Below are 13,422 nucleotides of genomic sequence, written 5' to 3'. Positions count from 1 at the left end.
CGATAAAGTTTAAAAGTTATTCCTTAGGTTCAGGAGTTAATTTTTTACCATGTATTTCTGTCATCAGAATCCAAACGGATGGCGATAAGTATGGTGGAACCTCAATTCAGCTCCAGTTGAAAGAGAAGAAGAAAAAAGGATATTGCGAATGTTGCTTGCAGAAATATGAAGATCTAGAAACTGTAAATGAGATTTTATATTTTGGGGGCTTGTTTCAAAAACTCTAATACTTGTGTTTTAAATTTTAGCTTGTTATTCTGATGGAGATATTTTACATTTTAATAACTCAAGGGAGGAAATGAGTATTGAAAATGAATTTTATTTATTCAACAAATACTGAACATCTACTACCTACTGATCACTACTCTGGGCAAACAGCATTGAACAAAACAGACTTAATTTTTTACCCTTGTGAAGATTATATTCCGTAGGGTGGGGGTGGGGTAGGGGTGGAGATAGGTAACCACAGGATAAAAGAGTAATAAAAATGTATACAGAAAATATTAGATCAGTGCTATGAAAAAACAGAACATAGGAATGGAGATGTTGCTATTTAGCCTAGACAAGGAACACCTAACTGATAAGGTGACATTTGAGTAGAGACCTGAGAGAAGTGAAGTAGTAAGACCTGGATATTGAGATAAGCAAGTGCAAAAGTCCCAATTTAAAATGATTGATGGGACCAAGGAATAGATATTGGTAGTCCAGACTAAGTGGTAGTAGAAGTGCTGAAACGTGGTCAGATTGTGGGTTTGTTTTAAAGGTGGGACCAAGAGGATTTGCCAATGGATTGGATGTTGCAAGTAAGTGAAAATGGTAGTCAAGGGTTACTATAGTATTTTGAACCTTAGCAATTAAAAAGTGAGCTTATTATTTATAATGGGAAAAGAAGAATTGAAAGAAGTAAAGACCATTGAGGTAGCAGAAAGAAATGGAAGAGTTGGAAGGGGTAGGGTATATAGGATGAAAATGGGGGAACTATTATAGTTTGCAAGCTGATGAAAAGAGCAAGAGCTGTGGATTCAGGCTGCCAGGTTTGAATCCTGGCTCCCTGGCTGTGTGACCTTGGACAGTGGCACACAGTAATTGCTTATTGTCAGCTGTTATTTGAATTATTTTTTATGTAGTAGATAGGTTTGTTTTAGTGTTTGGTTTGGTTTTGGTAGAGGATGGTGGGAAAGTTAAGGGGAAAGAATACTTGAACATATCTGTCTTCAGACTCTGAATTGAAGTTTGTTTTATAAACCAAAATATATTAGTGTTTTGTTTTTTTTGTTTGTTTTGTTTTTATGTAATAAATGAGAAAACTATGGTTAGTCTAAAATTGCTTTTAATCAGAAGCTAAAGTCTCTCAGAAATATTTCCCCTTCCTGAAAATCATTTTGAAAATTAAAATTACAGATTGGTTCTGAAGATTTACTTTGCTGGTGTAGCAACAAAATACTCTAGAATGGATGCTTAATTTGGTGCTCAGAAAATGTCGAGGCTAAAAAATGAAAAAAATTGTTCAATGGTTTCCACAAAGAAGGAGAATTAGTGAAAGCAGATGTTGAGATTAGAGGTTGGGATTGAAATTTAAGGTCATGTTTTTACAGTTTTCATTTATGTTTCTTAGTTGCTAAGAGTAAAGAAATATTTTTTGGATGTTAGGTTTCGTAATGATTCAATTCCACTTGTATCAAGGGATTCAATTAACAAATATTTTTGAGTACTGGAGAAAAAGCAACAGATAAGGTGGACATCCCTACCCTTATGCACCTTATGGTCTGGCAGAGTAGATACAAAATATGTATTTGCAAGTGTGATGAGTTTCACAAAAGTATGAAGAGCAATGGGAATAAATAATGAGGTTATTTAACCTAGAATTAGGGTCTCAAAAGGCCTAACTGAACACAAGTGACTTTTAAATTAAGACTGTAAGGATGAATAAGAAGAACTTAATGGAAATTAGAGGAGAACTAAATAAAAGTTGGAATTTTTCCTTCCCAGAACATTAGTAGACTGAATCTGAGCTTACAGATTTGATGTTTCCTTTTAAATTTTAATAATTGCTTATTTTTATTGCTGGGCATATATAATTTGTAAATGGTAAAGTTTGCAAGTAAGGAAGGAATGCACATATATTCCTGGATACATTGTGGCTTTTTGTGACCAATGGAGAATTTAGTTTTTGGAAATGTAATCAAATCATCAAAATGTAAAATTGCATGAAACTAGGGAAATAGAAATTAGGTTCTTTCGTGGTCATCTAGAGGCAAGCTTCTAAGTACAATTCCCTTCCTGATCAGCTGACAGACACATAATAAAGTTAGGCTGGAGATTCCACCTATTTCCAAGGAACTTTGTTTGCTGTGAATTTTATCTCACTATGCTGTGAACTTGTTTACTTTTGGTTTTGACCGCTCTTTTTGTTTTGTTTTTTGGTTTTTGTTTGAGATGGAGTCTTGCTCTGTCACGCAGGCTGGAGTGCAATGATGCAATCTCAGCTCACTGTAACCTCCACCTCCCGGGTTCCAGAGATTCTCCTGCCTGAGCCTCTCTGGTAGTTGGGACTAGAAGCATGTGCCACCATGCCTGGCTAATTTTTGTATTTTTAGTAGAGACGGGATTTCACCATGTTGGCCAGGCTAGTCTTGAACTCCAGACCTCAGGTGATCCACCATCATTGGCTTCCCAAAGTGCTAGGACTATAGGCATGAGGCACTGCGCCTGGTGGTTTTGACTGCTCTTAAGAATGAGAGTAACTTCTGTATATTCTGTTATGAGCACTGGGTAATTGAGATCATTTGTTTTGTTGTTCATTCTCAAATGTGTTCTTCAATTATGAATCTTGGCTTTTTTAGTACTTCACAGCAGTTAATGTGGTTCATGTGTTTAATCTACTTTCTGGATTCTTTTATGTTAACTTACATTTCATTCATTTATTACTCTGTAAGCCCTGCCTTACTTGGTAATAATTGCTTGAAGACAAAGTAATAGAGGGAAACGTGTTTTCCAAAATGTTACTGTTATATCTCTCTGTCTATATCTTTTCTTTTTTTCTCTTCTTTTTCTTGCAACAGAGTCTTGCTCTGTTGCCCAGGCTTGAGTACAGTGGTGCCATCTCAGCTCACTGCAACCTCCACCTCCTGGGATCAAATGATTCTCCTGCCTCAGCCTCCCAAGTAGCTGGGAATACAGGCATGTGCCACCACGCCCAGCTGTATTTTTGTATTTTTAGTAGAAACAGGGTTTCACCATGTTGGCCAAGCTGGTTTCAAACTCCTGACCTCAGGTGACCCGCCCACCTCGGCCTCCCAAAGTGCTGGGATTACAGGCATGAGCCACTGCGCCCAACCTGTGTCTTCGTTTTCTGATATAGCTCATTCTTTTCAGTTCCATTGTAACACAAATTAGTATTTGTCTTTTCTCACTGAAAACTAAAAACTAAAGTAGTTTTACTGGCTTCTCAAAAGTGACTTTATTTTATTTTATTTTATTTATTTTATTTTATTTTAAACGTCTTTTGAAGTCTAGTAAAGGGTATTATCTTTGGAGTAGTTATTGGAAACCTAATTTTAGGGGCATGAGAATGTTAGAAAACCTTAATTTAAAAGGCATCTCTTGGTTTTAAAATACAGTTTTTTGATATATGTTTTTAATTTTGTTTTAGCACCTTCTAAGTGAGCAACACAGAAACTTTGCACAGAGTAACCAGTATCAAGTTGTTGATGATATTGTATCTAAGTTAGTTTTTGACTTTGTGGAATATGAAAAGGACACACCTAAAAAGAAAAGGTAATTAGTTTTATCAACCTAAGTTTAAAATTCTAGAAGGCCGGGGGTGGTGGCTTATGCCTGTAATCCCAGCACTTTGGGAGGGTGAGGCAGGTGGATCACCTGAGGTCAGGAGTTTGAGACCAGCCTGGCCAACGTGGCGAAACCCTGTCTCTACTAAAAGAAATTACAAAAATTAGCCAGGTGTGGTGATGTGAGCCTGTAATCCCAGCTACTCAGGAGGCTGAGGCAGAAGAATCACTTGAAACCTGGGAGGCAGAGGTTGCAGTGAGCCAAGATTGCACCACTGCACTCCAGCCTGGGTGACAGTGAGACTCTGTCTCAAAAATAAATAAATAAATAATACTAGAATATTAAACTATTTTATTAAACTAAAAATAAACACAGTTTGCCTTCTATTTTCTTAGAAGGAATATGTATTTTCAGGATGTAAATATGGTTAAAAACCAGTAACTTCTTCCCTTCCCTTCTTCCCTACTATCAAAGATCCTTACCTTAGACTACTTTTAGTTCCATTCTTTTTAAATTTTATTTTTATCTAAAATTTTTCCTTTTTCAAATTTTTTGTTTTATTTTGAGATGGTCTCGCTCTGTCACCCAGGCTGGAGTGAAGTTGTGTAATCTCGGCTCACTGCAACCTCCACCTCCCACACACAAGAGATTCTCATGCCTCAGCCTCCTGAGTAGTTGGGATTACAGCCATGTGCCACTACACCCCACTAATAGTCTCATTCTTGACATTGTAGTTTAGAAGGAGTTGGCAGACTTTTCCTGTAAAGAGCCAGATAGTTGATATTTTAGGTTTTGTGAACTGTCAGATAGATCTATGTTACAAATAACTAGCTTTTTTGTACAATAGATATGGCTGTATTTTGATACAATTTTATTTACAAAAATAGACTGAAGGCTAGAGAACCATAAAGTTTACCATTTACTCAGACTAAAAAGTTTTATTGAACTTTTAGGTAATATTAAGGAGTTTTAAGAAACCTGCCTCCACTTGCCTCTTAGGTCTTTGTATTTTCACTAAATATCTTTGCCTAAACCTTATGATGGATATATTTACTAAAGGTACCGACAGAACTTTTAAGTGTGAATACAGTACTGCTCAATGTACACTAACTGCACATAGACAAAAATTGTCCTGATTAGATTATTCCCATAAACTTAAAAAGAACTGCTTTCATATGGATATACCCTAGAGGTGGTGATAACTCATTAAGTTAGTCTTTATTCTTAGACTAATCTTATTTAAGGCATAAAGAAGATTAGAAATGTGATACCAAGATGCAGCTTCTGAAAATTAGAAAGTTTTTTTACTTCAGGTAGAACAGTTCTTAAATCCCATATTTCTGTGACATTCAGAATGGTTTCATGACTGACTGAATGTGGATTTGAAGAGGAGGTGTATTTCCAAATATTAAAACTATGTGGGCTACTGTGGCTGGGCAGGGTGTCTCACACCTGTAGTCCCAGAACTTCGAGAGGCCGAGCGGGCAGAGCAGTTGAGGCCAGGAGTTCTAGACCAACCTAGCCAACGCGATGAAAGCCCATCTCCACTGAAAAAAAAAAAAATTAGTTGTGGCACATGCCTGTAGTTCCAACTACTTAGGAGGATTAGGCACAAGAATCACTTGAACCTAAGAAGTGGAAGTTGCAGTGAGCTGAGATCAGGTCACTGCACTCCAGCCTGGTTGACAGAGAGACTCTGTCTCAAAAAAAAAAAAAAAAAAAAAAAAACCCTATGCGGACTACTCTAAGAACTCATAATTCCTTAAAAATTCTGTCTGTAGCAACATTCTGAGCTAGTACTGGTTGTTCCCTGATGGTCTTATTTTTATGTGCACTAATTTTACTTCTGTGGGCAAGTCTCCTAAACATCTTGGACTTAAAAGCCAGGTTAGACTAGTTTTCTTTTTTTTTTTTTTACATTTTTTTATTGCCTATTTGTTCAAAGAGAATTGTAAGTAAATGTATGAACAAGATAAACAAAAAAGAACATTCTGGTTGAAGGGGCAGGAAAAATTGTATCATTTCTCACACTGTGACATGCGGGACATAAAATGTAATTGGTGAGCTATTAACTTTTTCTCTAATGGTATATTATTTAGGGTGGTCTAATACAAACTGGCATTTCAGGGACATCAAGATGCTCCATGAAGAAAATAATTTTAGGTCAAATATGTTTGAAGCTCAAAAGTTACAACTTTGTCACCTTTGAAAGTATAAAGATACTGTTTCTAGCTCACTTCGATATTAAATATTCTTAAATATAAATTTAAAATATATGTTTTTGCCATAGGTTTCTCAGTAAATACTTATTCTCCACATTTCTAAGTAAAATGAGTAAAATGTGCATTAATGTAAATAAAAGCACAGAAGTTATGAAATTGTTCAGAATAATGAAAGCAAAATTAGGGGCAGACTCAGATCCCTTTACTATCATCTTTCTTTCATTTACATGATTAAAGTAATTTTAAATGTCAAAATTCAGGATATTGGTTATCTCTGGGTGGGAGGCAAGGAATGTAGAGGAGAAGAGAGGTACCCTAGAGTTTTCAGCTATATCTGAAAAGTGGTATTACTTTAAAAACAGCTCATGTTAATTTGGCAAAATGTTAAGATGTTTGTATTTTTGTAAAATTTCCTAAGTTAAATAGGTTTCTTAACTTAATTTCCTAAGTTAATTATATAATGTTTTTACTAATTTAATTTCTAACTACTCAGGAATTTTTTATAGCAATTATTTTAATATCTTTCTTTTATTTTTCCGACAAAGAATAAAATACAGTGTTGGATCCCTTTCTCCTGTTTCTGCAAATGTCCTGAAAAAGACTGAACAAAAGGAAAAAGTGGAATACCAACATATTTCTCAGAAAGATTGCCGGGAAGATGATATAACGGTGATGGAGCACAATTTCCTGTATAAAGAGACCCAGGAAACTGAAAAAGAGATTCTGTTTATTTCAGAGCCCATCCCCTACCCTTCAAATGAATTAAGAGGGCTTAATGAGAAAACGACTAATAAATGTTCCATGTTAAGTGCAGCTGAAAATGTATTAAGACAGAGTTTTACACAGCTACCTCTACATAGAAACAAACAGGAATGCATTCTTGACATTTCCGAACACACGTTAAGTGAAAATGACTTAGAAGAACTAAGGGCAGATCACTATAAATGTAACATAAAGGCATCTGTACATGTTTCTGATTTCAGTACAGATAATAGTGCATCTCAACCAAAACAAAAGTCAGATATTATGCTTTTTCCAGCAAAGGATCTCAAGGAAAAGGACCTTCATTCAATATTTACTCATGATTCTGGTCTGATAACAATAAACAGTTCACAAGAGCACCTAACTGTTCAGGCAAAGGCTCCATCCCATACTCCTCCTGAGGAACCCAATGAATGTGACATCAAGAATATGGATAGTTTACCTTCTGGTAAAATACATCGAAAAGTGAAAATATTATTAGGAAGAAATAGAAAAGAAAATCTGGAACCAAATGCTGAATTTGATAAAAGAACTGAATTTATTACACAAGAAGAAAACAGAATTTGTAGTTCACCAGTACAATCTTTACTAGACTTGTTTCAGACTAGTGAAGAGAAATCAGAATTTTTGGGTTTCACAAGCTACACGGAAAACAGTGGTATATGCAGTGTTTTAGATATTTGGGAAGAGGAAAATTCAAATAATCTGTTAACAGCGTTTTTCTCGTCCCCTTCAACTTCTACATTTACTGGCTTTTAGACTTTAAAAAATGCATACTTTTCAGAAGTGATAAGGATCATATTCTTGAAATTTTTATAAATATGGAAATTTTTTTTTACCAGCTTTGTTTACAGAACCAAATGTAAATATTAAAAATAAACGTTTGCAGTTTTCTACAGAATTGAATGACTATTACAGAAAAATTACAGTATAAACTTGTGACTGGTCTTATTTTACATAATATATATGTTCATAATTGTTTCCTGAGAATTACAGTGAATAATAATTTGCTTGGTCACTGAAAACCACCAGTAAAGTGAAATTTGGGGAATATCAAACTTAGCATTATACATTTGGATATTCTAGTTGTATTGTAAATTTAAAAAGATTATCAGGATAGGATGACCTTGCCTTGAAAAACCTGAATTTCATACAGAAAGGGAAAATACATTTCAATGTTTGAATTCTGGAAATCATCAGAAATACTGACACTTGAGGGTCACTGGTGGACCATGCTAGTATTTTGGTGCTCAGTAATTAGATTATGTGTAGTGGTAGCTAGAAGTCTTGAAGGAAAGACTTAACCAGGCTACCAAGTGGAATATAATTTGTCTGCTATTTTTAATTATTTACTTTTGTAAATAACTTTGAGAATATTCAAAAGTTGACACTCTGGTGGCTGACCCCTGTAATCCCAGCACTTTGGGAGGCCAATGCAGGTGGATCACAAGGTCAGAAGATCAAGACCATTCTGGCCAACATAGTGAAACCCTGTCTACTAAAAATATAGAAAATTAGCTGGGCAAGGTGGCATGTGGTTGTAGTCCCAGCTGTTCCCTCCAAAGGCGGAGAATTGCTTGAACCTGGGAAGTGGAGGTTGCAGTGAGCCGAGATCGCACCACTGTACTCCAGCCTGGGTGACAGAGTGAGACTCTGTCTCAAAAAAGAAAAAGATTATCCCCTAATTTGGTAGGAGATGAAAAAGAAAAGGATGGCATTGAATTACAGATACAGTGGTATATACAAGAATTTGGAATATATACAAGGATTGGCTTGATCTGGCACTTACTGACAACCACTTGGAGAAAAGAAAATTCAAATATAAGAAATGTCAATTTGAATCTGTGGATATGAGGCATTTGCCTTTGAGTATGTTCTTGTAGGAGTAAGACTACCTACCACCAGTGACATTCAGTTGGTGCTATTGCATAGTACATGAATATATTGTCACTAAAAATTAGGTTGTCATAATTTTTTTTTGAAATATATGATTCTCAGTATAAGACTAGTTCATATGCTTATCCTGCATATATTTGACTGTTTGGACAGCATCAATGAATACTGGCTTTTTAACACCTGTATTTTTCATACCAGTACCTTAAGTAGGCTCAATAAGAGTCTTTACAGTGCATACATGCAAACCCTGTTTCCATTGTAAATTATTCCATTTTCTGTCACAAATACATGTATGTATGTGTAAATACCAGGTTTTGTAGACAACCCTTGAAAAATCTAAATGGAACTTGGGAAATTATTTGCAGGTTTATTTCCCTTCAATTATCAGTGTTCCCCCAATTTTTCAAATAACTAAAAGGCATGTAAAGTCACTCTATGATCCTTTGACTTTAAGAGTAACAGTGTCTGGCTGGGTGTGGTGGCTTACGCCTGTAATCCCAGCACTTTGAGAGGCCAAGGCAGGCGGATCACGAGGTCAGGAGATCGAGACCATCCTGGCCAACATGACGAAACCCTGTCTCTACTAAACTACAAAAAATTCGCCGGGCATAGTGGTGCGCTCCTGTAATCCCAGCTACTTGGGAGGCTGAGGCAGGAGAATTGCTTGAACCCCAGAGACAGAGATTGCAGTGAGCTGAGATTGCGCCACCACACTCCAGCTTGGTGACAGAGCGGGACTCCGTCTCAAAAAAAAAAGTGACTTCAATTTGCAGTGGTACTCTGGGCATCATTTTACATTAAGTTATTAAGGAGAGAAAGTCTGAACCCTTCAGTAAAACTTGTTAAACTATTTTGACACTGAACATTGAGCTTTTAGAACACCACACAGTCTTCATAATGAGTATTCAGCTTTTTTCAAGTGCTTAAATTTCAGTTTATTTGGAATAATTTCAGTTTACTTGGGCTACCACATAGCGTTGGTTGGTTTGGATTGTGCTGTGCAGCTATGCAGATGGGCACCCAGCCAATGAGATGAAGGCAGGTTATTTGCAGCAAGTAGTGTGTCCTGGCAATGAGATGCATCTACCTAGAGGTAGGGGTAGTTTTTCCTAATTTTTACCAAGGCACAGCCAAGGTAATGTTTACCCAGAAGGTGCTTTGCCTTTTTATTTTTCTTTGTTTTGTTGTTGTTTGATACTAGGTCTCTCTTGTCCAGGCCTGGTTACCATGGTGCAGTCAGCTTATTGTGGCCTCAGACTCCTGGGCTTAGCCGGGCACTGGCTCATGCCTGTCATCCCAGTACTTTGGGAAGCTGAGATAGGAGGATCACTTGTGATCAGGAGTTCAAGGTGAGCCTGGGCAGCATAGCTAAACTTTGTTTTTATAAAAACAAAACACAAAAAAGCAGGGTTTGGTGGCACATGCCTGTAGCCCCAGCTACTCAGGTGGCTGACATGGGAGGATCCTTGACTTGAGCACAGTTCTTTTTCTTTTTCTTTTTCTTTTTTTTTTTTTTTTTTTTTGAGTGATGGGGTTTTTGGTGTGTTGTCTAGGCTGGTCTCAAACAACTAACCATAAGTGATCCTAATTCTCTAATAGCACTTATGGTTTAGTTCCCCGATTTGTTCACAAAAGGATACTTAATCTCTAATGTAGCAAGGTTTCTTGAAAAATAGGAATCTTCAGAGATCATCACCAGGGTAGACAGGAAACTTGGTTTACTTGATAGAAAGTGACCCGCATTGCCAAAGTTGTCCAGACAACAATTCCCCAGCAAGCACGGGATAAAGTAGAATTCTGTAATTTCAAGAATACTGAAGTTACAAGATGTTAGGAAAGAAAAGAAACAGGCACCCTAATTAACTTTCATCTAAAGGTAACAGTCTAGCATTCAAAGTTGATGATTCCATATTTCTAGGGGTGGTCAGAGCAGCAGCAGTGAAGACAGTTTGATACTGTGACTCAAAAATGAATGTTTATTTTTCTAAGATATACAAGTACACAGTTGTAGCAAAAGGTGTATTTCACAAAAATCATTATCATTGGTTTTTGAAGCCAATGACCTTTCTGCATGCATAGTTCAGTAGTATGTCTAATATTAGAATAATTTGTGGAATCATACATAGATGCTTCTGATTCTAAAATTTGCAATTTGTATCTAGAGAACCCTAATGAATGTGCAAGCAAAATAAAGATGTTTAAAAGAGGAATAGAAAACAAAGAATTTTATGTGTAAAACTTTGACCTAAAACCATTGAATTTGAACCCTTATTTCTAGAAATGTAAGATTATTCTGTGTTATCAGATAGAATTTTGGGGTTTTGGGGGTTTTTTAAAGCATTTAGTTGCCAGGATGGATGTGTAATTCTATTCTGCCATCTAAAGGATATATTAAAATACTCTAGGTTAATAAATGTTATTTAAATATTACCAGCTTCTCTAAATGCAGTTTTGATTATGAGAACAAAGACAGTTTTATGTTACATTTCAATCAGAAATTATTCCAGTGCTGTTTCATTAGTAAAGTGAAATGTAAGAATGATAGGCTTCTTCCTATAAGAGATGGAAAGGTTCTTAAGCATAACAATAAATGTAAAGTAAACCTCAATCTTAAAACCATGAGTTTGCCAAGTAAAAAAGGTCTAAACAATGCCAGTCACAGAGTGGTATGCTCAAGAGAAATTAATTGGAGCCAGTTACCCTAGATAACAACTACAATGGACTTGCCTGTATTAAAGTTGTACTATAACAAATAATATACTATACATGAGCCATGTGCTATAATTACATTATTTGTCATGGGAGGTGTCAGAGACTGGAGAGGAAGAATGGCATAGTACAAAGATAAACCAAATGAAACGGCCATTTAGCCTTTTAGCTGCATTAGTTATAGGGAATATCATAACTTAGGTCTTGCTAACAGTATTTTTAATTAGCATTAATTTTATAGGCAATATTTGAGGAAAGTAGCCTCTTTAAAATCCCATAGCAAAAAAAAAAAAGTCTAGGAGCAGCTCTGGGCAATTAAAGGGGCAAAAACAAATTTGTCAGCAAAAAGTAATCCTGCAAGAAAAAGGTATGCCAATTTTGAACACTGTGATAACATGATGGAAAAGAAAAACTAAAACATAGATATACTCAGCCATACTTATTGAAGAATATGACCAATTCCTTCGTGAGAAGTCAGAATTATCAAAGTCCCTGTATATTATTTTTGTTTGTTTTACTTGGTTATGCTTAAATGTACAGTAGCATTTAGCTTTTGTACTATAGGATAAGATCAGTTGTCTTCAGTTCTACTGCTGACTTCCTCAAACCTCAAAGGATATTGGGAATAGGTGAACCCAGTCAAATTATGAAATCCAGTAAAACCAAGAAGGAACCATCTATAGAAATTTCTTTTAACAAAGCTTTGTTTTTGGTTTTAAAAATCACTTTGACCACATGCTCCAATGTATGTGTGTGTGGTATAACATGTATGTTACTCTACTAATATATATTTAAACAAAAAAATATATAATAATATAATTTATAAAAAAATAAATTTATAATATATATTTATATTTATAAAGTATCGCTTTGTCCCCCAGGCCGGAGTGCAGTGGCATGATCTCTGCTTACTGCCAACTCTGCCACCCAGGCTCAAGTGATTCTCATGCCTCAGCCTCCCAGGTAGCTGGTATTACAGGCATGCATCACCACGCCTGGCTAATTTTTAAGGGATAAAATATATGCAACATTTTTTCACCAATGATACCGATACCTTTTTGCTGTCACCAAAAATGCCATTAAAATATTTGACCAAGAGTTAAAGGAACCATTCAAAGTAACTAGATAGCCAGTCTTTATGCTTTCTCATTAGAAGATGTTCTATGATTTAATATTTTGAAAAGTCAGGGTTTTTTGTTTGTTTGGGGGGTTTGGTTTGGTTTTGGTGGTTGTTTTTTGTTTTGTTTTGTTTTTGAGACACAGTCTGCTCTGTCGCCCAGGCTGGAGTGTAGTGGTACAATCTTAGCTCAGCATGTGCCACTGCATCTGGCTATTTTTTTGGATTAGTATAGACAGGGTTTTGCCATGTTGGTCAGGCTGGTCTCGAACTCCTGGCTTCAAGTGATCTGCCCGCCTTAGCCTCCCAAAGTGCTAGAATTACAGGTGTGAGTCACTGTACCTTGTCAAAAATTCAGTTATTTCAATACTTGGTTTTTATGGCTGTCATAGCTCAAAACACACACACACACAAAATACTTGGATCCTACAGTCTTAGCTCCATTTGCTAAATTGTAATACTAATTTTTCAGTTTAGTTCCCCAGGAATCCCAAATATTCATTGAAATCTAGTTAGTAAGCTTTCAGATGCCTGAGATTAATCAGTTAGTTTTCAATTAGAAGGTCTTTTGGAAGATTTTTAAACAGAATAGAAAATTCCGTTTACAAGTGTGAGCATTGTTACAGTGACATGTATTTTCAGGAATAAACGTATGTAACCAACAGAAACATTTCCAAATATTTATTTTCAAAATGCTCTCACTATGTTATGACCATTTCAGAAACAGTTTGTTCCCATTTTGTTAACATTTAACTTGAAGGGATAAATTGAATGGTTTGGTGTTCCCCTATCCAAAACTTGCGAGGCTCTCAAGACCACGTTAGGTACCCCTCATAGCAGTTCCATAAAATATTTTCTTTACCCTGTTTTAGCACTTTCAAGCAGTATGAAAACTTTTTATAGACAAAAGTCTATAAAAAGTCATAC

The 13,422-nt window shown here is 35.9% G+C and overlaps 1 protein-coding gene across 5 annotated transcripts in view; it reads left to right on the top strand.

Moving 5' to 3' along the window:
* DBF4 (DBF4-CDC7 kinase regulatory subunit) overlaps window positions 1–7,708 on the top strand; it is a 32,586-nt gene extending 24,878 nt beyond the window's left edge. For all 5 annotated transcript variants that reach the window (XM_007982287.3, XM_007982285.3, XM_073009146.1 and 2 more), the window contains 3 exons: window positions 68–182; window positions 3,653–3,777; window positions 6,557–7,708. In XM_007982287.3, coding sequence (XP_007980478.1) covers window positions 68–182; window positions 3,653–3,777; window positions 6,557–7,532 — 1,216 coding nt within the window. In that variant the 3' untranslated portion in view covers window positions 7,533–7,708. The remainder of the gene's footprint in view (window positions 1–67; window positions 183–3,652; window positions 3,778–6,556) is intronic.
* Window positions 7,709–13,422: the final 5,714 nt, after the last annotated feature.

This window comes from Chlorocebus sabaeus, chromosome 21, assembly GCF_047675955.1.
Source record: "Chlorocebus sabaeus isolate Y175 chromosome 21, mChlSab1.0.hap1, whole genome shotgun sequence".
NCBI lineage: Eukaryota > Metazoa > Chordata > Mammalia > Primates > Cercopithecidae > Chlorocebus > Chlorocebus sabaeus.
This window is presented reverse-complemented; position numbering and strand designations above follow the sequence as displayed.